This window comes from Mustela nivalis (assembly GCF_964662115.1).
Source record: "Mustela nivalis genome assembly, chromosome: 12".
NCBI classification, from domain to species: domain Eukaryota; kingdom Metazoa; phylum Chordata; class Mammalia; order Carnivora; family Mustelidae; genus Mustela; species Mustela nivalis.
Window position 1 is genome coordinate 19,006,354 of NC_139031.1, and position 27,191 is coordinate 19,033,544.

Below are 27,191 nucleotides of genomic sequence, written 5' to 3' on the forward strand. Positions count from 1 at the left end.
AGATTTATTTATTTATTTATTTGACACAGAGAGAGAGAGATCACAAGTAGGCAGAGAGGCAAACAGAGGGAGAGGAGGAAGCAGGCCCCCAGCTGAGCAGAGAGCCCGATGCGGGACTCGATCCCAGGACCCCGAGATCATGACCGGAGCTGAAGGCAGAGGCCCAACCCACGGAGCCACCCAGGCGCCCCTTTTCCAGCAGTCCTAAAGAGTGGGAACAACGTGCTGATTGTTCCTAGATGATGTATGTGAAGAATTCATGGATTTGGCCACCTTACTGTGAATAAAAGCAAAGGGATGGAAATTGAGGCAGGGGAGGTGGTGGTTGTAATAAACACAGTATCTCCCAGAGCTGTGCTTTCGACAATGGGACAGCCATTGTTTAGATTTAAACTCTTTAGATATAAGTTCATTAAAATTAAGTAAAATTTAAACTGCATTCCCTTTGCATTAGTCTCCTTTCAGGTGCTCAGTAGCCTCATGTGGCTGTCCCCACGGTGTGGGGCTGCGTAGCTACAGAACGTTTCCATGAACCCAGAAAGTCCTGTTGGAGAGACTGTGGGAATGCTAGTGGCGGTCATACGGTTGAGAAAAAGATGGAAGATAGAAGGAGAAAGAAATCCCACTAGAAAATAGGGTAGGGAGAAGGTAAGAATGGGATCCACGTGCCTTTCTTTCTACAAAAGAAGGAACTCTTCGTCCAGAATAACACTAGAAAAGGTGCAGATCTGGTGTTTATAGTGTGAAGTGTTTATAGTGAAGGTAAAGGAATTCTCTCTTAGTTTCTGTTTTTCTCAGCAAAACATAGACAAATGTCCAAGTGTAAAAGAGGACGGAAAGGGGTGAGATGATTTTTTTGGTGTGGTGGGAGGGGGGGTGAAGGTTGGAGGTGGGATAAAATAATCATAGTAAAAAGGGTGAGAGTAAACTTATCACAGAAACATAAAAATGTGGTAGGCAGAATTTAGTGTTTGCTTCTGAATCCATAATGATTCAAGTTTTCCTGGTTTATGTGATTTTTCCCCAGCAACACTCAACTGGAGAGCTGTGTTAAGGGACATTCGTAAGGCAGACGTTCATAGATGGGGGCTGTGTGTAATGGCTTAGATTAATCGTGCTGAATTGGAACCCTTAGGGAGATGTAAAACTAATGGAGCTCAGCATGGTGAATCCCGTCCAGGACGTGAATGGAGAAATGCATTGTTCAGTCCTGCAGTAATACATCATTATCCCTTTATATAGGAATCATGGAGATCCCACCTCTGAAATACTCATGTTGAAGTTCATCATCATCATTGGGAGAATTTGCATAGCAGGCTGTTGTTTTCTGTCCTTCACGGATGGTCTTATTAATTTCGGTCTTAGCAGCCACCTAGAATGTTAAACCAATTTGCTAAATCTTGTCTGCCCTCTGAAAAATGCTTAAATCCATTTACGTAACACAAGGGGTTGAGGTTATAGGATATGTTAGAATTTAATGCCTTCTTGTGGCATCAGTACTGAATACTTTAGTTAATCAGAACCAAAAAGAGAAATGTGTTAGAATTTTTAAATAAAGGAGTAATTGTGTTGGTGTTTTACAGGCATGTGTCTAGTTCAGTGTGATTATACATCCCATATAAACTTTCCACTTTCATTAGCTATAAAATGCCGGAGGTGTATCCTTCATGTTTGGGGGATTAAGTAGGGAAATACTAGTTACTTGAATGTGTAATGTACTTTGATTCCAAAACTTGGTCAGTCCTGTTACCATGTGTGATTAGTTGTGCTTAATGTTAGAGGTGAAATGGATTATCAGCAACTTACCTTCCAAGTTCTTTCTTTTCCCTACCAGTTGCATTAAACATCCATTTCCCAAATACAAAAAAGACTTTTTTTTTTCCTTCTCACTTCTGGTACTTATTTCCAGGGGATTAAGAGGTTAATATTTATAAAACCGAGTTTCAAAGATGCAAGGCACTGTGTACAGAGTCATGTTTGAACATTTTTTTTTTTAAGCCTCTATGTTCCAACCCTTTTGAAATGGATTCAGTTCCTATGGAAACTTACCACTATGGTAAGTAGTGCCCTTAGCCACAGTGAAAAATAAAATCAATTGAGAGTATGATTGTAAGATTTTATAACAGGGCTTGGGAAGTAGACATCAGGAATATGTGTAGCTGGGTTCTTTTTAGCTATTTAGATTGTGTTTGAGAACAACCTTGCATCTGTCACCATCTGTCCTTCAGGCTGAAGCCAGAATAGGTAAATAGTGGCTTAGTAGAAGTTTCAGTGTGTTCTTTTTGTCCCAACACCACAAATAGTAGTTTGTTGAGGAGGCCAAGGATATGAGGAATATTTTAAAAGTAAAATTAGTTACGGGAGGGAACAATCGTGATTGCCTCCTACAAAAGGTTGGCATTCTGCAGGGTATGCAGTTGGTAGAATTGGTGTTGATGATCTTGAAGAGAAGGCCGCGGAGGGCAGAGAGACTGTTCGGAGGGCAGTATTAAGAGCAGGCTGTGCGTAGCCTGTTAGCTTAGTCTAGGGCACTGTTAAGGCGAACCAAGCAATGGTTGAAAGTGAAAGACTTTTCAAAGGAAGAACTAACAGTCTCAGTGACTTCTTGAATATAAAGTATTAAGAGCACAAAAGAGCAAAAAGGTAATCCCTACTGATGAGCTAACAGTGTTGCTTTTGGTGAAAAATGGAAGGAAACTCTTGTTTGCATAAGGAACTGGAAATCAAATAAATTGGACATATCCAGGTGATGCTTAGTCTAAAGGCCTTTGAGTTAGAGGGAATATAAGAGGACTTCCGGATCTAGTCCCTAGCCTCAGGTGGGGAAGATTTCTGTCTGTGTATTTTATAAAGATCTGATGCCCAAAGAAGGCAAAGATTGCACAGCTACTTACTGATGGACAGCAACTAGAAAGCCCATTCTGTCACACAGAAAGCAATAGGAGGCCCCCAAAGAGGGAAGGAGAACTCCACCTGGAACCACAGAACCACAGGGGTGAAGACCTGAGCTTTGGGGATCGCGCACAATTAAGAGAGGGAGCAAGGTGGGGAAAGCGCAGGGAAGAGGGTACGGAGGCGACCAACCTCTCTGACCGACAAGGATTTCATGGATGGATGCAGCTTTCAGGCTTCCCGCTCTTAGGTTTTACTCCTAATGGCTTACCCCGTGACTCAAAATAATCGGGTGGTTTCTCTGTCCTCCTTTCTCACAAGGTTGCCAAGATACTAAGGCAGAAGGGCTATGACGTGTGAAGGCTTTGTGAATCATTGCCCAGCTCACATTTTTGTCTCTGTGTAGAGTTGGCATGAGGGATTTCTTACCTGGTGTCTCAGCATGGTCTATTAAGTGCTACAGATTCACAGAAATGGGAAAGCAACCTTTCTTGTACCTAGTTTTCAGGGCATACAAAGTATCTGAAGATAATATCGCATTGCAGTCTTCAAAATGAATTCTTTCTTGATAAGCGACATACGCCTGTGATAGAAGATTTAAATACCACATGCAAAAGTAGAACTCCTCCTCAAGTCCATGACCTGCTGTCCAAGTCCTCTCCTCTGAAGCAACGCCTGTTACCTATGCATGTGCCAGCATATACATGTTACGTGGTTTTAAATTGAACTTGAGTACGTGGTACACTTACAGAGAGTAAGTAACTGTCGTTGACTAATACCTATAAACTCCTGCTTTTCAAATGTACTTTATGCCAGGGTTTCTCCATCTTTTGTGAACCCTTAACCATTAGTTTCAGTCTGTGTCTGTCTTGGAGAGCAAGCAGGGGCTCAGAGTGACCGTACAAGACACAGTGAGCATGAGGACAAGACCCACCAGAAAATGCACACCCAGATCCCTGCCTCCAGTGCGTTTCCTTTATGTATAAAAGAAAGTGCTGGGGGGGGAAGGCCAGTGGGGGGAATGGGGGGGGTCACAGGAGGGTCTCTGGCCGGTGCCTTGTCAGTGTCAGGTGTTGCTTTGGTCTTCCCAGACACCCCTGCGTGCCGGGTTTGCAGGCCCATCTCTGCTCTTCTCCACCCGCACCTGGTGACGCCTCGAGGGGGAGATTCGGTCTCCTGTGCTCTCACAAGATCTCTGTTTTGTCATGTGCCTCCACGAGCTTTTGAGGCTTCTCAGCACACTGCTGACTTCTCCTGCACCTCACCAACCCCATTTTTTGCATTCTTGATGGTGGACTTCTTGCTTTAACCAGGAAATCTGCGTTTCTCTGTGATCGCACCACGTCTGCAGGGACTGGGCCCTCCGTTCTGCCTTTCTTGCCTGCCTTTAAAGGACTGAGGAAGACTCTCCTTTGTTACAAAGCCTTCCCGATTTCCTGACTTCTGAGCACACCTTCACTCATGACTGTCCTTGTTGGGAATTCCTTTGTCTGCTCCTGGAATGGGTCTGTTGAAAGTGTTTGGCTTTCCGATCTGTACCTAAATTCCATAAAAAGTTTATCAGTGACTTCACTGGCTTTACGTCCTTCACCTTTTCCGCCTGGAGCGCGTTTCTGTCCCCTCCCTTAACTGCCTAAGCCTTTCCTATTCTTGAAGACCCTACCGAAATCCTTCCAGGTCACCTGCGACCTCCACATCTCCAGCCAGATGTCATCTTCCCATTTCCTATTTTTCCCCTTTTCCCATTGCCAGCTGTACCCCATTAAAGTAGCTCCCTCCATTTCTCTTACTGCCTGTTCCTCAAGTTGTTTGTCCAGATCGCGAGGGATCAGATACTGTGGCCCTTGATCAGCCTTCTTCTTGCCGACCGTCTTCCTCTGTCGAGACTCAGCCCTCCCCAGCTCCCCGGCCTGGGACAGTCTGTTGCGCAGTTCTTCCCTCCACTCAGCTCTGGGGCTTTCCCACTCCTTACCCTGCCTCTCCCTCACCGAGGCTGCTGCTCCCACAGCACATCCTGCCTTCTGTCTCAGCAACCCCTGTGTCTTGCTTGGGGATCTCCCGTGTGCTCACAGCCCTGCCCCGGGCTCAGCTCCAGCTCCATACCTGTCCACCTGGGGTTCCTGGCATCTCTGAGCACTTCCATTCTGTAAATCCCTGGGCCTAAGCTGTGTGTGTCGCTCCTTCTTTCCTCCCCTGACCTCCATGTCCTGTATGCTAGCACATCCATTCCTGCTTTCCGGGGCTGCCCTTCTGGCCTACTTTTGTACCTAGGGAGTGCTCTTCGGGCCTGCCGGACTAGTCAGGTCCCTCTGCCATCCATCTGGTTTATTCATAGCAGGTCAAGCTTTTCATGATGTCACCTTTATAACTTCACCCCCTCGTTTGGCAAGGCTGGTGGCTTGCCGTCAGCCGCGGAGTAGACCCTAAACATGCTGTCTGTTACGGGCATGCTCTCCCAGACCCGGCCCCTTCCTTTCCAGCATCACCTCTTGCCTCTACAAGCCCCGCTTCCAGCCCCGGTCCCCTGAACGTGTCCGGCTCCACCGAGCTTGGCCCGGGGCTCACATACGCCCACTCTCAAATGTCCTCTGTCCCCTTGCAGTCCCATCCTTCATTCAAGGGCCTTCTGTTATCCCATCTCCTTTTCCGTGCACTCCCGTGCCACCCCCACCCGGGAGAGACCCTTTCCCCCTCAGAACAGTGCAGTGCTTTTCTTTCCCGTGACTTCTGTGAGGGTGTGTCTTTAAGGAGCCTGTGTTTTTCTTCCTCCTTTGGTTTCTGCACATCCCATAGCATCCCTTCATGGTGTGGATGCGGCGGCCATCCCTGTGATGCCCATGTGACTTCCCCTGCCTGGCTGCCCTGTGTGCCTGGAGGTCTGCTGGTGTGGCCTGGTGCCCCATTCAGGGGCTTCCGGCACCCACTGGCAGTGCTTACACACTCTTCCCTTCCTGTCCTCCCGTTCAAATTCAAGTCCTCCGCACGGCAGGGAGAACCAGCAACAGGCTTCGCTCTGTTCCTTCCCACCTGCGATTCCCCCCCCACACACATACACTCCTCGTTTCTAGCACTCCAGCACTTCGAGGGGAGATCAGTATGGGTGATTTTTTTTTCCTTCACTTGTCACTAAAATACATATCATTCGCAGCTCTTAGTTAAGGGAGCCAGCCACAGGCCTTCCTGGGTGTGTCTGGGAGTTGGCTCTTGCTTTCCCAGCGTAGCGGAGGAAGGAGTCTCGCCTCCAGCGACGCAGCTCACTGTGCCACTACAGACGGAACGTTTGGTCTCTACCTAGGTGTTCTAGGGTGCGCCGCAGTCCGCACTGAGCTCTGGGACAGTTTTGAAATTTAAAAAATGAGGCTATTCTTGACTTCTCTTAGTAGGAAGAGCACTCTCTCACATGGGACCACAGCAGGGAAGAGGTGGGGAGAGTGGGATGTGTTTTTATGCTTGGGTGACTCCAGTGGGAGGAAACCATTGTCTCCCTGCCCTTCCCCCACAAGCATCCCCTCAGCTGAAGAGCATAAGAAATCCATCCCAAAGGGTAATTCTTTTTGAAAAATGGTTAAGAGACTAAAAATAGGAGCTTAACTCGAATGTGTATGCCCAGCCATATTTCTGTACAGACTGCTGGTACCATACTACGCTGAGGATTCTGTGACTCTATGATATTATAATAGTTAGGTCTTGTTGATGAAAATGATATGATAAGGCCTGTGAAGTATATGTCTTCAAATATGGAAGGATTATCTCTGGGAGGTTGTATTCAGCGTTTCACTACATTTGCCTGGAGAGTCTTCTACTCTATCAGAAAAGCCTGTCAAATTGCCAGCACTGGTGCCTGCCTTTTGGCTGTGCTGGGGACCGCCACACTGACTCTATCCAGTTCTTCCTCTTCTGAAGTTGAGGACTTTCTACGGGAAGAACAGGCGACGAGGAGAAGTGTGATATCCCTTCCAGAAGTTGCAGTGAAAGTTGTCTTGGAAAACGAACGCACCGTTTACTTCCGCGGCCGAGAATGCGCGGTCCTGTTGGCCTTGTCCTTTCCCATGGGCTGCTTGGGATGCTCGGCCAGACCCTCTGTTTCTTCTCCGCTGAGGAGTTTTCTCTTCTGGCCCCAAATGCCTTCCCTCCTCCTCCATGATTTCCCTGCTGCTATGTTCTCCTCCTTCCCAGTATCTTTCTACCTTCCCCATCTTATCCCAGTTCCTCCTTCCTACCGCTAAATTTGGGCATTGATCCAGGGCCAAATTACCCAGGTTTATTCTCCTTGGCCATATCAAGTAATAAAGCAATAGAGTGATTCCAAAAGTCATTCTCAAACAAGGGTAGCAACGAAGGCTAAGAGTCATTTTAGCATCAACGGAGAGTGACCACCGGAGCTCTCCTACTCACGTAGCAACTGGGAACTTTTCTCAACATTTGTTTATTGTTGGCAGCTCTGAAGCTGTGTCCTGGCTTCTGATTATTTCCTTGAGGATTCCTGCTTGACTCAGAATTTACAAGCTCTGTACAACTACTTCTGCCTCTCCAAACCAGGCCTGTGTTAGCAAATGTCATGAACACAAATACGAAGCTTTTCTCCAGGGGGAAGTAGAGGAGTTCGGAAGGCCTGGAGTCACCAGATTATGGATGTATTCAGATCCCCAAGGTCAAAGGAGGTCTCTCCTCTCCATCTCTCAATCTGTCTCTATAGTCTAGATACACTGGACAGATCTTCAGCGGGCTCAAAGTTGCTTCGAGAAAATCCTAAAGCCAGTTTTTGCTTCCTGTTCACTAGTGAGAGATGCCCTCTTGTCTAAAACACTATATATTCCATTTCTTTTCTATCCAAAGCCAGATCTCCCAAATTTGCTTAGTGCTATGTTTACAACTGTTTTACCTCTCGATCTCCTTATAAGATGGCATGTGCACTTTCCTCTCTCTCACCCCCTAATTAGACTGTGAGCTCTCCGAAGGCAAAGATCATATCTTATTCAGAGCCTATCATCGTGAATGGCAGGTAGCAAATTCTTAATAATATCTGTTGTTGGAGTAACAGAATGGATGAAAGAATGAGACCAATTCTTAGACCAATTTTAGTGAACATGCCAAAGTCACAGGAGAGGAGGACTAGAAATCACTCACAAAGTCGGAGGGGAGGGGCAAAATAAATTAATTTGTGTTGGCATAAGTTCAATGTATTATATATAGGTATACACATATTTAAAATAAAAGAAATGCAAGGATGTTGAATGCTCAGGATTAACATTTCTTAAGTTGTTTAATTATACAGTTCCTTTACCAAGTCAGGAGACAGTAGATGCCTATTCTTTTCTTTAGTTGTACTTAAACTGTTAATAATAATGCATTTCTTCACCTTGAAGCCTTATTGAGATATTTCAATTAAAAATAATTTGGTGTATAAGGATGGCTTGTTCTCACTCACACAGTGATGTATCCTTTGGAGATTCACGTTTAACACTGGGCCCTGGACACCTCTGCCTTCCACAGCTTGTGGGTCTTTTGAAGGAACGAAAAATGTCTCTGCAGATAGTAACAGTTCTTACAAACAAGGGCCGCGTCTGTGAACTGCCATTCTGTTTTGTTCCTACTGCGTGGATGCAGGAGCGATGTGTCTGGTGAGGACACTTGTGTAACTGGCTGCGGTCTCAGCTGCTAAAGCCAGGAGCTGCATTGTTAACCCGCCAGTCCCTGTTTTTATTACCGCATTATTACTTGGCATTTATTAAGCAGTCACAATATTCCAAGCATCGTTAAGAAAGAAAGGGGGAAAAGGAAGAATGGCTTATACTCCTCTAAGTTAAGCCTCGCTCAGTGCAATATGTTAGCTCAAGCGTTTCGCCTCATGAGAAGATTGTGTGAGTTCGAGAAAGCAACATCTTCTGAGTCCTGAGTTGTTCAAAGAAAGTGTGATCGGAAGTGAATTTAGGGTCCTTCCAGGTTGAGTTAATGTTGGCATCATTTATGTTCTGTGTCCCTAAACTCTGTATAATTATTGCCTCTTATTCTAGGCATCTTTTACGTAAGAAAGAAGTATTTTACCTCTCTTTTTAGAGAATACATCTGCTGCACGTAGCCCAAATGTGTCAAGGGTACCATGATGTGGTAGAAAATTGAAATTAGCCAACTGATTGTTTTTCTCTGCCTCATATCTGATGCCTGACTTCACAAATCTTTTCAACCAAATGACTGTTACCTGTCCAAGACATTATTACTTGGAGAAATTTTCTTGGAATTTTTTTTTTTTAGTCTTTCTAAGTTACCAGATTTTAAGAAAATATTTGTTAAACAAAAAATGGTTTGGGTCCTTATTCTTTGGAGATGCAGCTGAACACGGCCGCATTTTTCTAAATCCAGACCCTTATGGGGTGAGTCCGTGTAGGACCTCACTCGGGGCCTGGTGTCATTGGCAGGATAAACGTCAGAGTTTATCACTGTCCACTGAGCTCCAGCTCCACCAGCTTTCACGTGGTCACGTGTTTGGTTCCCACTCTCCTCCTACGTTTGCCCTAATGTCCCCGTCATTTCCAAGCATTCTGTATTCCTGAAGAAGGCAGAAAAAATACATTGCAAAATCGGAAAGCTTTTCACTCACCTTATATTCTGGTTGTTTGTGTTTGTCTGCTTGGGGTATGTGAGGCCTATTGGTCTCAACGGTGACTCTGTGTATGGAGAACACCGTATTATCCCAGTTTATCTCAGAAAGGTGACCAGAGGTCCTTCCTGTGTATTTTTCCGGGTATTAGGCGCTTTCCTTGGGATGCTACTACCTGGAGTAGGACTGGCCTTGTTTTCCCCTCCATCCTTGCAGATAGGTCACCTTCCTCCTGTGGATCCAGATTACTGAGTTGTAATACTGACCTCTTTCTCCAAAGTCAATCATAGACTAAATTAAAAATTAAATATTAAAGTATTTTCAGATAGATACTGCTCTTTCAAGCTTTGGAGTAGAGGATAGAATTCTATAAACTCTATTGTATCTCTAGCCGAAGCTGAGATTTTCCTTCCCAACACCCAGTTGCATCTGCTGGTTGAATGGTATGGCACTCATTATGGGTAACGATCCACTCTCCAGCTTGATTGATTCATTGAGTCAAGTGCCGGACCAGGTGTCGTCAAGGTCGGCAGTCCCTTCTCTGAAAACGGGGGAGGCCTTTTGGCATTTTTTTGTGTTGAGATGATAGACAGCATCATAGCTCACGTTCACCATTTTAAGAAAATAAATGTTAAAAAAAAAAAAAAAGTCCTCTGCTTTTATTTCACTTTATTTTCTCAGATTTTATAGCAATATGGAGACAAGTTGAAACTAAGAAGGCAAGCCGCTTTTGGAGATGTTTGGCCTCTTAATGTAACTGTGGAAATTTGATTAGATCTCAGGTAGAAGCACCATTACTAAGGGTGGTTAGCAGTTATTAGGAATGCCAGAAAAGCTTGAGGTTGAATTGTTTGTCAGATTTTGCATTGTTAAAAAGAGGCTGTTTACGTTTTAGTCTGGAAACTATTATTAGGATATTGTAATTTAAGGTAAAATGAAAAATGGAAAAAGTTGAATAGGTAATACATTTGAGTTGAATTTCTTCCTTGATATTGCATTTTATGATAGCTTTATTATAAATGATAAGTGAGTGGATTATTACATAGTTTTAACTATTGGCAGTGGGCTTGAGAGCTTTAGTTTTGTGTCATTAAAAGCAGAAATCCTGACTCCCGGGCTTAACGTCTAATGAAATGTTTAATACAGAATAAAATTAGAGTTTTTGCATTGTGCCATAGGAATTAGAGCTAAAGATTTGACTCCATGGCTGTGTTGTGTGCCTATTTTTAATGTGGTAGATACCATTTTATGAGATCACCAGATCCCATGAAGGATGTATTGTCACAACCTGTTAAAAGAATCAGAATTCTTTTAGCACCAGCCATTCTTCTATCTGTCCATCTACCCATTCCTTCCTTCCCTGCCTCCTCTCTCCCTCTCTTCCCCACTTCCCCTCCGTCTCTCCCTCCACTTCCCTTCCCCACCCCTACCCCCACCTCCCCACACCACTCTGTACTTATTGGTGCAGATACAGGGAAAGGATTCTTTTTTGGGCACCTGTACTCCCGATGAATGATTTCTGTGTTCCCGAGAGCCTTCGGAATTTGTGGCTGCTGGTTGTCATTGCATGACTCCTTTAGCCTTCTGGTGGAGATGGCACGCGGAGAGCTGTCGCCATGTTTTTTTTTTTTCCTTCTCTGAAGTTTACCTTGTTATCCTTGCCGTTTATATTAGAAGAACTAAAAAGATGGGTAAGTAGTTTCCTCGAAATATAAAGCTCAGACCCACATCAAAAGAAGTTTCTCAGACATGAAAGTGGGGGGAAGCAGCCGTGAAACCTGCAGAGAGCTCAAAAACAGATGGTCAAGTGTCAGAGTGTCACCGAGTCTGAAGAGGAGAGCTGAACACTGCTTATCTCGGCTTCCGTTTTGCCAAATGTTTTTATTTGTCTTTGACCCTTAATTCAACTTATAAGAAATTATCCCCAGGAAAGAATCAGAGACAACAGTAACAATTTATATCCATCACCGCGTTATTTTAAGCACCGAAAAATTAGAAACAGCCCAAATGTATTTCTGTATTCTTTTCTGGGTTTTTCCCCCACCCCCAGAGTTTCTGCGGTGGTCCTGTTCGTATAATGAGCAAAATACTTGGATCTATTTTCTTCTCTGCCTTTTAAGTGAATATTTAGGCTTAAACATTAGCAAAGATGGTTTCACTAGCTACAGAATGCCTTGCCAGGAGTGATTTTATTCTCTGTTCAAATCTTTGGCTTTCCATTTCTCTCGCCAAGACTGTCATCCACCCCTTTGGTCCTCAGTGCCCCTGTGGGGTGGGGTAGGAAGGGCAGAGGCAGCTGCTAGTGCTTGTGGGAGTGAGGGAGGAGGAAGGGAACAGAGTGGAGAGTCCAGAAAGGAAAAGGAAAGTGAAGAGGGGCATAAGGCTATGTGCTGGGACCCATCAGACTCCCCAGTCATTTCAAATGACAGCAAAACTGGGCTTTCTGTTGTTTGTGATCAATATATTTTTCAAGTATCGACTTGATTCCACAAATTCCTTTTTGCCAAGAATGTTTTTGGATTACTGTTTATCTCTTCTCTATTACCGTTTCGAGTTCTCCAGACTTCTATTTCGTCTTTGTCTTAACATTTCTCATTCGCCATTGCCTTTTTTAATCTTACTTTCCTGCAAAGAAGTTAAATTGTTTAAGTGTCTCTTGCAGCTAAGATTTAATTTTCCTTCTTCCGTATCTTGAAATTCTGCCCTTTTGTTATTTTTGCCTAGTAGTGGCTTTTTCCATCAGCAGGAAGGAAATCAGTCAATAGAAATCAATTGCTGACTGGGTGGCTGTATGGAGGGCTTACCATAATGCATATTGGAAATGCCTTTAAACCTTTTCCTGAATGGAAGGTGCCATGGCTTGTGTTTTATGGGCTTCTAATGGTGGACAGTAATCTCATTTAGCATTTTCCCAGAGTGAAAACAGTGCATTAGAGCAGCATAACAAGCATTGCCGATCAATACAGAGGCAGAGCTTTGCCCTTACAGATTAATCCAAGAAGAATGTACCAGAGTCTACTCCAGCAACTGGGAGACAATTATGCTGATTTCCACCCGTTTCCCCCCTTTCTACTATCTAATCGTCAATACACATTGAAATGTATACAAAAAGGATTTCAGCAGGGGTGTGTGTGTGTGTGTGTGTGTGTGTGTGTGTGTGTCTCATAGACCAGACTACCAGACAGGAAATCAAGGACCCTGGAAGTGAGCAGTATTGATTTGTGGTGATAAAAGTATATTTTGACACATTTCAGATCATAAATAACTCATGGACATTAACTTACATGACTAACAGCTCAACTCGATAAATGTTTATATACAACTTAAATTGCCACTTTCTAAGGAGTTCATAGTATTGGATGAATTATTCCATCGCAAATAGTTTTTTAAAAGAAAAAAAACCACCCTCTTCTTTATGATGTGTAGCATGTGGAAGCTCAGTTCTTTACAATCTTTTCTTGCATGTTAATGGGGGAAGATCTGAAGAGAAGGTGGGGATTGTTCTCGGCTTCCTTCCCCATCCTCCCTCCTTTGCTTTTAAACCTAAGATAGGATAGAAGAATCGTGATCCTCAGCCCTAGGAAAGAACATAACCCTGTTTTCCCATGAACAATCTTAGGCGTTAGTCATGTATTTTCTGGATTCCGTTGACCGAATGCTTAATTATATTTGATTCAATATTTATCCAGATGTGTCTTGCTATAACCAGTCAGTTTGTGGTGTCTGTGCTTCTGCGTTCCGAAGCACAGCCGACTCCCTTCAGATGCTGATGTTCGTGGTAGGGGATTAGGGGAAATCCGTGTCCAAAAAGAATTCATAGACACACAGACTTTGAGATCTTAGAGAGAATGGAAACTCCAGGGATTTGGATAGAAATTCTGTTCTCACATATTTGGCAGAGCAGTAAGGTAATGAATGAAAAAGTAAAAGCAGTGTTGTGTAAAATTTGTGGGATTATTTTTTTTTTTCCCCCTGTATGTCTGCTTTCCTCAGATGGTAGGAAGAAGTAAATTCCCTCAGGGACCAGTAACACGGTGTGCGTTTCAGTTTTCTGTACGAGCAAAATACATATTAGTTTAGTATGTTGGATAAAAGTAATGAGATAAATCATCACCCAGGGGTTTTCCTTAGTGATGAGAAATATTCCCCCTGTATTCTCTAGAGGTTTTTTAAAGAACCCATTTCATATAAAATAATGCTATTTCAAGATTACGATAGAAATAAAAAATTTAAATTGCAAAAAAAAGACCTGATACGAAAGACTGGAAGCCTTTTGTACTAAACAAAACTAATTTGAAAAAATATGAATTCCTAGATTAAAAGTGATAATATTATGTATTTTTCCATGTATTTTTAGTCCTTATAATTCAAGTTCCTCTACCATCTTAATAAGAATATTTCCTTTTCATTGGTATAATTCATTTGGTTGATTTTGTTATCATTTTTCAAGTGTGTATTTTAAGATTTTCGGAGACATTTATGTTTGCTACTGCATATTCACTGAAAGCAAATCTAACTAAAATCTGAGATTTGTAAGTATAATTAGTGAAATTTTAGCTCAGAAAATTTAAAAATGTTTTTTCTCCACCCATTTGTATTCTCAGTAGTTTATTGCGTGACTTCTATAAGAGGTATCCATATCCATAGGTGAAGTCACAAGAAGATAAGACAGTCCTTACTTCTTGGCATTTGCCTCCTAGTAGGTATAAGCTAGTAAATTACACCAGACTATGGTGTAGTCAGTATTAAGTAGAAGGTGAAAAAAGTGGTAGAAGAAGCTAATCCAGGGTCATTGGGGTCATCAAAAAGGGAGTAGTAGACTCGACCTCAATGGACAGCTAGTGAAGCTGTCTAGAGAAGGTTACACACTTCAGTACTTAACCCAAATATTGAAAGACGAGTAGTTATTTTCCAGATATATAGGAATGGGTGGGAGTCTGGGTGCAGAGCATGTCCAAGATCAAGAGCAGCATGGGCAAAGACATGAAGGGACGCGTGTGGATCAAACCCTGAAAGTGCTTTGGTCAGGCCACAGTCATGCGGGGAATGAAGGCTAAAGAGCAGATGGAAACCTGATCCAGAAGGGCTTGCCTGTTGACCTTGCATTTTATTTAGAAAGTAGTAGAGAGAGATACGGTCTCAATTATACATACGTGTTAGCAAGAACCTTCTGGAAGGCAGGAGGAGAGGGGTAAAAGCTAAGAGACAGATGAGTTTAGAGGACATTGGCTGATTCCAGAATACGAGTGATTTTTAATTAATGTCATGATAGTGAATATAGAGAAAGAGGATCAGACTGTATTATCTCCAACTTTGCAACCGTCTGGATATGGGCATGGAAGGGAGAAGTTAGGGCTCTCAAGTTTCTGATTTGGCTGACTGGGCTGAAGAGTATTGGCATCATTCGGCTGATTGAGGTATAGGTTTGGTTGGGAATGTTACAGTGTCGGGAGAGGTTCATGGTGGTATTGATTACTGGAACTAATGTCATAGAAATCATTTTTAGAAACTTTCTTCCTGCACTTGTAACATATGTATCTTATTTAATGTTTCATATACTCTGTAGCCTTAACCTTCATTCTGATGGAAGACCGTCGAAGACCGTTTGTCTCACTGGTTCCTGTTCTTCTTTTCAGGCGGTATGAATTTCATCCTGTCTGTGCTGATCTGCAGGCCAAAATTCTCCAGTGTTACCGCCAGAACACCCAGCAGACCCTCAGCTGCTCCGCTCTGGCTGACCAGTACATGCGCTGTGTCAATCAGGCCAAACAGGTGGGTGTGCCGGCCAGGTTAAATGGGGCACCAGAAGGAAGTGAGTCCAGCATCATAGGGCAGTGATAAGGACTGAATAGGTTAATGTGTATGGAAGCGCTTTATAAACCAAACTTGTCGTTGTCATCAAGAATGCCATACGAGTCCATTAGTTAGTCACCGACTTCCATCTTGGCGGTTGTGGGAAGAACCCATATTCACCTTATGTTTAGCTCATTCACTTGTAGGAAAGAAGATTCCTACTAAAACAATATTTTTTCCAGTTGCTTTGAGGCTTTGTCCTTTATAATAACTGTGACCTCAAGGTCATTGTCCCGCATTTCTGGGCCAGTACTCAAAGCCAGCAAAAAGAAAGGATGCAAGGTAAGGAGCCGGCAGCTTTGGGTCTATAAGCAGCAAGTAGTCATGCAGAGAGCCTGGCTTCGGAACACAAAAAACAAAAAACTAAAACAAGAAGCCACCTTTCAAGCACCATTCAATCTTCTACCAGTTAGGAGAGCCCACCAGATTGGGCAGGGAAAGGGAGGTCAGAGATGGGATTTAGGCAACACTTTCCATCGCTTTTATGTACCTCAGCCATACTCTTCTTTTGACCTGTCCCCTCCATTCCAGAATAATTCAGTGTTCACAGGACATGTGTTTTCTGTAATTCATGTGTTTTAGAAAGCTAATGTTAAACTCTGAAGCAAATTATCAATTCTGGCAGGTCACGTAATTGCCTATCATTTAACTGATTTAACAGTTGGATGTAGGTTGTTCTGACAGACAGAAATTATTAGAAACCTTGATTCTTTCTGCTCACAAACTCCCTACAGTTGACCTTCTGACCCAACTAAATCTAGTGTTTGAGTTACACAGCATGCCTTTCTGCAGTCTAGTTTGCTGTAGTTACAATAAAACCACTTAGTGTAAATTTCTAACACTCTGTAAATTTCTGATATTTATGGGAGGGTTGGTATTGTCTGGATAGCTGGAAAGTAACATCAGCATTAGTAGAAAAAAATATAATCAAGATTTATTAAAAGCCTGTATTTTCCTTAAAAGCCTAGTGACTTGAGGCTTCTGTTCCTTGCTTGTAGCTCCAACTGTGTAACTCCTAGTAGCATGCCTGGGATTCTTTTCTTTAAAGGTTTTTGTTAGAAGTAATGTTGCTAAGTTAAGTTACTACATTTTATTTGTCAAAGACAGTTTCTTATATGCTCTTAACAAGCCCCAACCTTTAATAGTGATACTAACTGAAGCGCCTGGGACCTGCAGGTTGACCCATGGATTTTCCTAACTTGATATTAGTGCCACATCAAGGTGGGGGTAGTAGTTAGTGCAAAGAACGGCTGTGACAAAGTGTATGTTTCTTCGCTAGCATCTAACTAACATGCCTATTTGCAGGGTGTGATTTGTAACATTACCAAAGTGGTACCTGCGAGGGTGGATGGAGTTTCGACTCCCCCCTGCCTATCTGGGTTGTGTTGAATTGTTTGCACCTTGCCTCTTGGGATCAATGGCATATATTTTATAGAATAAAACAAACTTATTTTGTGACAACATATATGCCACACAGTGCTGTAGGGAGTTCACATTGGGCAGATCTGGGTTTGTATTAAAGCTTTGTCTTGTACCAACTCTGTGACCTTGGGCATTGATTTTTCTTGTCTGTGAATTGGGGTGATATTATCCCCATTGTTATGGGGATTACATTTATATAAAGTATTCAGTAAATCTTATTTTTTCCCCTCTTTCTTCCGTTGTGTTATTTCATGTTGAAACCACTAAACAGATCATCTCAAAGCACCAAGTTATTTCTAGTGAGTCCAAAAGAGATCCCTACCCCCACTCTGCAACATAATTTAATATCCTTTCCAGCAAGTGTGTTTTGAGGTATCTGTTGTTTTCACAACTCTTATATTCAGGGAGCATATAACACCAGGTAAAAATACAAAGATAGCTGTCCACAAAGTATTATTATCCTAAGATGGGCAACATTATAAAGGGCAAGAAAACAAGAAGCAATGATACCTTATATTTCTATAGTACTTTAGATTTCCAGGTGATTTCACATCCATTCTCTTGCTTGTTTTTATGACAACCTGAGATGTAAATAGAGACGGTTTTCTTCTCACAGTTTTACAGTTGAGAGACTTGAAACCCAGGAAGAATCATGACTGTAAATGTAACAACTAAACCAAGATACACCTTACCATAAAAACAAAAACAATGAAAAATGGTGTTTGGTTTTTGAGTTGGGTGTGAGAAGGGACAGCCATTATCCACTAATACAGAAATAAGGTGTTGAGAGAATATGTCAACGATGTTGATGAAGTGAAGAGAAAAATATGAATATCAAATGAAGTATTGGAAACTGAAGGTAACAAACAGATAGGTGGGCCGTGGACAAAGGTGCCGCCCAGCCAAAAGGTGCCCTATTTTAAGGCCACAGCTCAATGGCCACAGGGGCTTGATATCAGCATCTCCTGAGCACTTTCTTCTCATACCACATTTTCCTGTTTCTCAGTGTGAAGTTTTCTAACCTTGTGACCCCCGATTCCACCCCTTGCCAGAAGGGTCTTCTGCAATATAGTGATCCCGACGGGTCAGTTCCCCTTCTGTGTTCCCTTGTGAAATCCAAAGAACCACCCAGACATGCTAATGTGGAAAATAGTCAACATGGCAACAACCCATTAGGTCATATTGCCCATTTCCGGCACAGTGCAAGAGTTTTCCCCTTGGAATAATTCCAAGGACCAAATCCACTCCACTTTTAAGTAATTCACAAGATTGGGCTTTCACCAGTTCCCTTGAGGCACGTTCTATAGACTAATACATTTTACTGATCAGAAAATATCTGGATATTCCTTAGGTCTGTTTTTCCTTTCTCCATCCATTTACCCACATCAGTCTTTCAGCTCTTCTTATACAATTCCTCCTGGGTTGATGTGAGACATTTTGGCTGTTACTTCCAGTATATTAAGTTATATGTTCTTCATAAGGGCAAAGAGATAATAAATTGCTGTAATTATTGTTTCTAAGATTAAAAACTATTGGCTAGCTATATGAGGTACGGCTTTCAAAAGTGGAACAGGACATCGATTGATAGGCTGTGTCTTTTATTTCTCCTATCTGCTTAGCTTCTTGGCTCTCTATAAACTCCCCACGATTGAATTACCTGTTCTTACCCTGATAACCTGATTCCTATTCAGTCTTGGTTCACCTGCCCTTATAGGGGACCACAGAAGGTGGGAAAGAAATGGGAAGCTTGGGATATTTGCTGCTAGCGGACCAAAAAGGTACCCAAGTTTTCTTTCATCAGACGGTGGGGAGAGGACAGAGAAAGGTCCCCTCTCAGATCTGTATTGCTCTGTTTCCCTGGACACCCCTCCTGCTCTGATACTTTCTTGCAACATCTGGCTGCTTGGGGTGGGGTGGGGCTGTTGGGGGGTGTGGCGAGTCACATGCTTAGGGGGCGGTTCAAAGCATTCCAGCTCTTTCCCCAAGCCTGCTGCTGACAGAATGATACAGAAGCTGGCTGGACTCTGGGCAAACATTCTGTGTCCCCTGGAAGGTAGAGTTTATGGGAAATACTGTAGGTAACATTCCAGGCTAGTCATGGTGACCTAGGCTTCGGTTTCTTCTTTACTGAATTATGGCTTTGAACTAGGTGATCTTTGAGGGCCTTCCAGCTGTGATGATGTGGGATTAATTCTACTAACATGCATGGAGAGCAAGAGTTTGTGTGCACAGGAACACACGTCCAGGAGCGCATTTCAGTCAAGAGACGTGTCTGTTTAGTATAGGCAGCACCCCTGCCTTGGGGACCTCCAGCCCTTGGGCCTCTGCCTCTTAGATTTTTCTGTCGGCCTTAAATGTGTAGTTCTGATTTTCCTGCATGTTGCCTGGCCTCCGACAGCTATATATTCTTTCCTTGAAGCTGATGCTCCTGACAGCCCCAGGGAAGCCAAAGTGGCAGAATGAACTAGGAGGGGGTAAAAACAGTTTCTCCAAAGGCAGTGTACTGGAAAAAGCTGTCTCAGCATCGCCTGGCAAACGTAGCCTGCCAGGCTAAAACACTCCACCAGAAAATGTAGGCTGCCTACCTCTAGCCCGCCCTAGGCTCCCGTGCTCTGCAGTGGCTTTCACCTATCCACGTGGATCGTGAGTGGTGAGGGAGTGTGGAGACAGAGCAGGAAGCCAGGTCAGAAGCGCCAAGGAAAGCCTGGGACTAAAACAAGGACCAGACCCAGGAGATGCCAAAGGACAGAAGTTGGTGTGCAGCCTGGAGTCAGATGGTGGAGGCCAGACCAATGCAGAAGTTTAAATCAACAAATGGGCCGGGGGCCAGTGGCCAAGTAAGCAGATCAGCTGAAGGAAGGATGGAAATGGGGACGTCCTGGAAGCGAGGCGGGGCCTACCTTAGGCCTATGCTTCCTGCTGGCATCACTGGGAGATCGGAAAGGCACCCCCTGGTAGTGGAGAGCATGAGGTCAAGACCCCAGTACATGAGGCTAGATCTTTTTTTTTTTTTTTTTTAAGATTTTATTTATTTATTTGACAGACAGAGATTACAAGTAGGCAAGAGAGGCAGGCAGGGAGAGAGAGGAGGAAGCAGGCTCTTTGTGGAGCTGAGAGCCCGATGTGGGGCTCGATCCCAGGACTCTGGGATCATGACCTGAGCCGAAGGCAGAGGCTTTAACCCACTGAGCCACCCAGGTGCCCCGAGGCTAGATCTTAATACGAAGTTACTTCAGCCCAATGCTAGTGCACCCAGTTCTTCCTTTCCAAAATGGAAATGACACTTCCAGTCCTTGGGTTATCTCCCAAAATAGAAATCCTGAATTAAGATCAGGGCATATGGAAGCATTTACCATGGCAGGAAGCATAAGCCTTCTTAAGGACAGTGCTTTGTATCTCCCCTGTGACCTGGGTTTGTGTGAGACCAGGGCTCAAATAACTCCCTGTTTTCTGAGCATGAAGAAGGTCTAAAAAGCATAGGATTCCCTGTTGCTTTTGAAATCAACATTCTTGAAAGAAAAACCCAGAGCCAAAGCAAGTTGTATTTTATCATTGTTTTCAGATGAATTATAATTACGTCCAAATGATTGAGTAGAGTCATGGGCTGTTAGCGCTAGACAGACCTCAGAGGTCATGTGACCTAACCCCATCTTCTCACCTGGAAACATTTGCACTCACAAATTATGGGACAGAGTCCAGACCAGAATAGCCCATTCCTGATGCCAAACCCAGTGTGCTATTTTCTGTAATATCAGGTCTCCAGGTTGGGGAGACATCAGAATCAGCCGAGGAGGATATTTAAAATGCAACACATCTGGCCCCATCCCTGGATATTATGGTTCAGAAGGTCTGAGGTTGGACCTGGACATCCGAACTTTTAGCAGATTCCCCAAGTAACTGTGCACAAGAGTTTGACAGACATACTCTAGAGCCCATTGGCCTAATCTGGATTAGAGGTCTTCGATCTTTCAGAGGCCCTGCTAAGTCTGTGTTTTCCCTCTTTCGGGAGTTGGGAACCTGCCAATACCTGTCACAGCTTGTCGGGCTTGAGCCATCTGGCAGAGGTCTCATCAGACCCACCCTGGGAACTAGTTCCTAGTTCAGCCTCAAGAACAAATCGGAAGAGGTTTTGGACAGAGAGGGTGGGAGCCCCTCAGAAAGAAGTATTTTCTTCCCCTCCTGCTGCCTCCTTTGAAACTAGGTGCCCTTGGGTGAGGAGCCACATCTGGTTTTCGTGGCCAGGAGGGAGGAAGGAGGCACTGAACCAAGGTAGCACGGTCCCCGGGCCGGCTCACCATCAGCACTAACCCTCCCTTGGCTCTGCTGCTCCAGTCACCCTGCTTCCACCCCCACCCTCCACCCCAGGGGCCCCCTCTTTACGCATTTGCTTCTGATGTCCACAGACGTCCACCTTCAGGGAACACAGAGATAAATCAAGAAGGTTAATATTCTGGGAAGACCTGTGGGAGCATGTTTTTGTTGTGTTCAGAGGCTTCTTTATCCTCATCACTTAATGACGTTTATTAATGGCCCAGCTGGGCTGCTCATACTCTGGATAACACATGGGTATGCCACAGATTTCCCGTCCTTCAGTAGGGTGGCCCTTTGGACTTGGAGTCCCATCAAAGCAAACCGAATTCCAAACTTTATGTGCATTATCATTCTCTTCTGTCACAGGGAATCCTCAAAACCATTTTCTGGGAGTAATAGTCGCTCTATGACATTTTCTCTTTTTTTTTTTAAATTCGTGTTTAATAGAAGAAATATTACGATGGTAATAGACTCCTTCTTCTTACTTAATAGGCATTTCTTTTCTAGTGCTTATCCTTCAAGAGTTAGAGCTGCAGTGTGTTTGTGTTTGGTCCGTTAATGCAGCAAGTTGTGTAAACAGTTAATTACTTGTAACTTAATTTGAATACTACACAGAGCATTTGTCAGGGAAGGTATGAAACCAGGTCCAGGCATTAAGCAGGGCAACTAGAGAATAGCCCTGGCTGGCCAGGGAGAGCCCGAGTGAGGACACGGGAAGTAAGCTAATCAGATTTTCAGGAGGTCTGGTGTAGTGCTTGGTGCACAGGCCAACCTCTCTTTGTGCTCCTCTTAAATTGAATTTATTGGTTACTTTTGCTTCTGTCTTACCATCTCCTCATTGTGTCTTCATCACTCTCTTGTCTTCTACTCTCCCTACTTTTCATGTCCCTCCTTGGGAAAAACTCAGGTGTACCCAGACATATTCCCATTTCATTTCTTCCCCATAAATCCTCCTGCTTACATACTCAGCTTTATTGGGGCTTTTGAGATCTTGGCAAGATGCTGGAGGAGCTCAGAAACAAGCACTCTGAATAGTATCTTTACATATATATATACACACAATATATATATACACTATATGTATATATTAAAGACATTGAGACATCTAGTAGCTGACTCGTGGCTATCAGAGTCAACTACTTCAAGAAAGCCATAATTCAAAAATGAGTTGATGAGATTACTGTGTAACAAAAATATTTGAGGAAAACAGTGAAGATCATTTTAATAAATGGAAATGGCAGGCAATCTGTGGTCTCCAGAGGCCCTGCTCTGACGGTGTGAGCCGCCAATTGTTCCTTCCTCAGTGGCCGGAATCAGAGAGACTCGAGGAGAGAGCATTGCGGATGCCTGAGCCATGCTCTCCTTTTGGTAATTTACCCAGCTGTTCATAAAAGGGGTTTCTGCAGGCCCCTATATGTGAATGATGAGCAAATGCAAGGAATTTCTTTCTCCACATTAAGATTAAGTGTTAGCAGTTCCTTAAATGAAGGAAGCAATTTTTTATAACTTGCAAATCTTCTCCCTGATTCTTCGGGGAATTTCCTATGTTAATTTATGCAGTGTTAAATTTATGCAGTGTTGAAATTCAGCCCAAAAGCAGCTACTTACAGAACCGATACAGAGACCGTAGGAGAACCACCTATAAGGTGACACTAAATGACACAGACCTTTCCAGGCCACAGGATCCCTCCAGCCAGAGGTCAGTGGGCCTGGGTTTTAAGCATGTTTTATTGCATAGTTAGAATAGTAAGAACAGAGTGTCTTGCCAGTCTTTTTTCTTGGGGGGGGGGGGATTCAACTTGACATTGTATTTATTAATGTCTTTGACTGAAGTGAGGAGGATTTGTATCACCTCTGCCACCCTTTGGTAGCAATGGAGTGCAGTTTACAACAAGGGTATAGACTGGCTGCCCTGAAGCCTTCCCTTGTTTCTGTGTCTTCAAGGAGCCACCCGTGCATTAGCTGAGCTATTTTGCTGTCTCTGAAAATCAGAATTTTAATACATGTAGCAGGCTGTTCTTTGAATGCAGTGACTTCTCTGTATTTTATATTTGCTCAAAAGTGTCCTGTTAGTCTTTTCGTTAGACTGGCCCACTGATCTTCAGACTGGCCAGGGCCTAGCTTGTCTCTCTGGAAGATTAAAGAGAGTCTGGTACTCTTAACATTATATGATCTGGCTGGGAAATATACCCTTATATATTCGGATGGGGTTACAGAAAGAAGAATAGTAAAAAGATTCCCTGGACTCTCAAAAAACACTTTATTGCTTTAATTATATTGTGGTCACTACAGATTATTTTGCACCATTTGAAAAGAATTACACATTGTCACATAGCTGTCATAACCATAGGACCTAAACTATAAAATGAGGCACAGCCCTGTAATCTTGACCAGGTAGACAATAGCTTAAAGTTCCCATTGGTATGTTGGAAAAGTAGTGGGTATCTAACTGTCAAAATGCAAAGTGGCGTCACTTGTAAGGTTATGATTTTCTTTAATAACTGAACGCCTTTAGATGGGCCGAGTATAAATCTACTTTATACTGATTCTGTTTTGTATTAACATATAATGTTGTGGTAAGATTATCTGTATATCTGGACTTCATCATTTCCTGTCCAAATAATTGGACCCACGGTTGTTGTCTCACACAGATCAAGCCACAAGAGGATAAATGAGACACTATGATACTGGGACATGGTCTGATCTGACTCTTACATCGTAGGTGCTCAATTTTTATTTTTTCCAATAAATACAGAGCATATATGGATGATGGTTTTGAGAGGAGTCTCATATCATGGTGTTTGTTCTGTAAGACAGTTCTGCTGAGCAAAGTCTTCTGCTTTATCTGCTTTGTCTTTCCTGTTTTCTCTCGATGCACCTGGCTTTTCTAATTATCATCTTTTGTGACCATTTCTGTATGTGTTCTCTCTAAACTAGTTGGCCTGCTTCTGTATCTGGTCTTTTGTGCCCTATGGACATAGCCTATAATCATGGCTAAGTCAGGATAATCTACCTGTCCTGTGCTTTTGTAACCCAACACGCTCTCTTAGTTGGCATTCCACTCTTTCTGTCCTATTTTGATCATTTTTCTTCTTCTTTGGCTTTAAATCTTCATCTCTAAATGTTGACATCTCTTCCCAAGGCTGTAACTTCCTTCTAGACATTTCCACTTGGGATTTCTTAGAAACCCCCAATTTAAGTCCTTTCCCTCATTCCCAGGCTGGCTCTTCCCCCTGAGTTTTCTCTTTCTCTCATTGTTCTCCCTTTCACTGAGGATCACCATACCTTAAGTCTCACCACTTCTGTTTTCCTAGCTGTGTCTTTTATGGCTCTATTTCTCATTCCCACCCTTAATTCCTAATCTGTCTCTGCCCTGGTCTTCTTGCCTTCAGACTCTTATCTGTTGGACCCGTTATGCCAGGGAGGTCAGAGTAACCCTCCTAAATGATTTTTTTCCTATTTGAAGACATGTGTTGGATTCCCAGGTTTTTTCCAGAGGCCAACAGGTTTGTTTTGTTTTTTTTTCCAGAAAGCCAACGGGCTTTTACTCTGGGCCCTTTATGGGCGCTCTTTATTTTTTTTAATTTTTTATAAACATATAATATATTTTTATCCCCAGGGGTACAGGTCTGTGAATCACCCGGTTTACACACTTCACAGCACTCACCATAGCACATACCCTCCCCAATGTCCATAACCCCACCCACCTTTCCCCAACCCCTCTCCCCCCAGCAACCCTCAGTTTGTTTTGTGAGATTAAGAGTCACTTATGGCTTGTCTTCCTCCCAATCCCATCTTGTTTCATTGATTCTTCTCCTACCCCCTTAAGTTGGGCGCTCTTTAGATCCTAGGTGTACATCCTTTCCTCTGGCTAGGCCAGTGTTTCTCCTCCACCCTCCTTACATATTGGGCTTGCTCCTACCTCTGAATCCTTGTGGCTGCTTCCTGCCCTCACCCCTCCCCAGCCTTCTCCTGGGCCTTCCTTCTGTCTGAAAGACTCAGAGAAATAGTCTGAAAGGTCCTTTTAGAAGCCTCCTCTAACCACTCCAGTTCTAGAGAGCTCTGTTCCTCTGAACGAGTTAGAACCACTCCTCTTTTGAACTATTACCTTCTCTGCAAGGATACCCAAGAACCTGGGAAACAGGTGCGAGGAAAAAAATTACTTTTTCCTCCGTATTCTTTTGTTTATCTTGAATTTTGTACTGGGTGTGTATGTTATTTATTCAATAAGATTAATTTTAGCATATATTTAGCAAGTATATTTTTTAAAATAGCGAATTATTACATTATATTATGCCTTAATTTTCCACGGGCTTGTGTATTGGTTTCCCCAAAGCACATCCCTCCGTGCAGAGCTTACCTAGTAGGAGCTCAGTTAAGAGCTGGGTATGTGAGTGGCTGGCTGGAAGGTCTGTAAGGAAGAAGGCGTGAACCAGGTGAACTGCAGGCAGCCTAGTCTCCTCTTCCTGGATAATTTCAAAACTAAAGGGAAAAGCATCATTTTTGTCTTTTTTTTAAAGATTCCTGAGAATGGAAAGAGTATATGCACTGCCCCGGCTAGTTACAGAGTTTTAACGTGATGGTTGAGCACTCTTCCTATTTACCACCCCCTTCCCCCGGTCACAAAAATAAAGAACTAAATAGGATGTAGGGGCCATTTTCGCAGTTTCAGAATAGATACTTATCTTTGTAGCTCCGTCCGGCGTTACAGGCTCACGAACGTCTGTGTTCTGCCTGGAGTGGGCAGAGGTTTCTGGGAGAGATTCTCGCCCTCTCGGAGTCTTGGGGGTTTAACTCCCCCCGACCCACCACTCTCCACCCGTCACCCCCACCCCTGCTGCCTTGCAGGAGATTCACCCAGTCCCTGTGGCCACCAGAAATACTAACACTTTCCAGATGCCCCTGGTAGTGAGACAGCACACCTGTCCACACCCCGCTACGATCCAGGCAGGGGTGGGGGCGGGGTCATTTAGAGATTATGCATGATTAAGCAATGGTGTTCATTAAAGGTAATAATATTTTGAGACCAAGAAGCATGTAGCTTTTATGTGTTTTTGAGCAGATCTTGGAAAAGTAACATAAACAGTCCGAACTAGTTACTGCCGTTTGGGGGATCCCTCCTTCTGCTGGTAAAACTCGTGTTTTCTCTTTGTCTTGCAGAGCACGCTTGAGAAAGGAGGATAAAGTCAACTTTTAGAACAAGCAGAACTCCTCAACGTTAATTCCAGAGGCGGAACATTTTTTTTTTTCCTAGTAAGAAAGTAACCCATTTAAGGAGAAGACGATTAAAGAGAAGCACCAAAGAGCAGATGCAGCCGAAGCGTATCCCGATTTGATCAGCTGCAGTTTGAAAAGCCAAGGCCTAGATCAGGTATCAGCCAGCAAGGACACACTGCAGTGTTAGTCAGCCCTGTTCACGATGATTAAAAGAGAAAGGCAGCCCTCTCCACCTATCTGACTTTCTATTCAACTTTCTCTTCTCACCAAGCTCCAGGGTTGGGTGAATCTTCATTCCAGCAGAGCTGGGGTTGGGGGGTTGGGATGGGGGCTAAGGTAATTGGAACGGGGTTGGGGAGAGGGCACCAAACCTCCCATCTCAGCCCAGCAGGGCTCGGTGCAGTCTTCTGAGCTCTGGTGTGTTGATTTTCTCTTTCTTCTTTTCCTCCCCTGACTACATAAGAGCTACTTCATTTTAACTTATTATGGTGATCATATAAGTAAGACAAAAAGGAGAGAAAAATGTACCTCTTTTACTGGAATAATGTTTATGATTACAAGTGAAATAAGGCATTTTTTATCAACATAAAGGCAACCTTGGCTTATACAACCTCTTCTCGATCATGAATACTGACATCTTTACTGCACTCACTATCAATAATAAATATATTTTCCGAAGAAGACTGGCATTGCAGCCTGGGGCCTCGTGTATTCCTTTCGTTGGATTAGATGGTTATGCATGTGGGAATTGAGTTGATTTATATTGTTATTAATTTGCATCTGTGCCGTACCTTTCCACTAAAAAGCTCCAAAGCACTTCGCAGAGCCTCAGACAGGCATGAGATGCTTACAACTTGCCTCCCAGCTAGGTAGGATTCAGAAAGATCTTTACAAATTG

General features: G+C 43.5%; 1 protein-coding gene across 4 annotated transcripts in view; it reads left to right on the forward strand.

Annotated features, from left to right (window-relative positions):
• Positions 1–26,974, forward strand: part of CHCHD3 (coiled-coil-helix-coiled-coil-helix domain containing 3) — a 276,050-nt gene extending 249,076 nt beyond the window's left edge. For 2 of the 4 annotated variants that reach the window (XM_082693989.1, XM_082693987.1), the window contains 3 exons: positions 15,127–15,262; positions 23,728–23,794; positions 26,237–26,974. In XM_082693989.1, coding sequence (XP_082550115.1) covers positions 15,127–15,262; positions 23,728–23,751 — 160 coding nt within the window. In that variant the 3' untranslated portion in view covers positions 23,752–23,794; positions 26,237–26,974. The remainder of the gene's footprint in view (positions 1–15,126; positions 15,263–23,727; positions 23,795–26,236) is intronic. The other 2 variants (XM_082693988.1, XM_082693990.1) reach the window with 1 other exon arrangement.
• Positions 26,975–27,191: the final 217 nt, after the last annotated feature.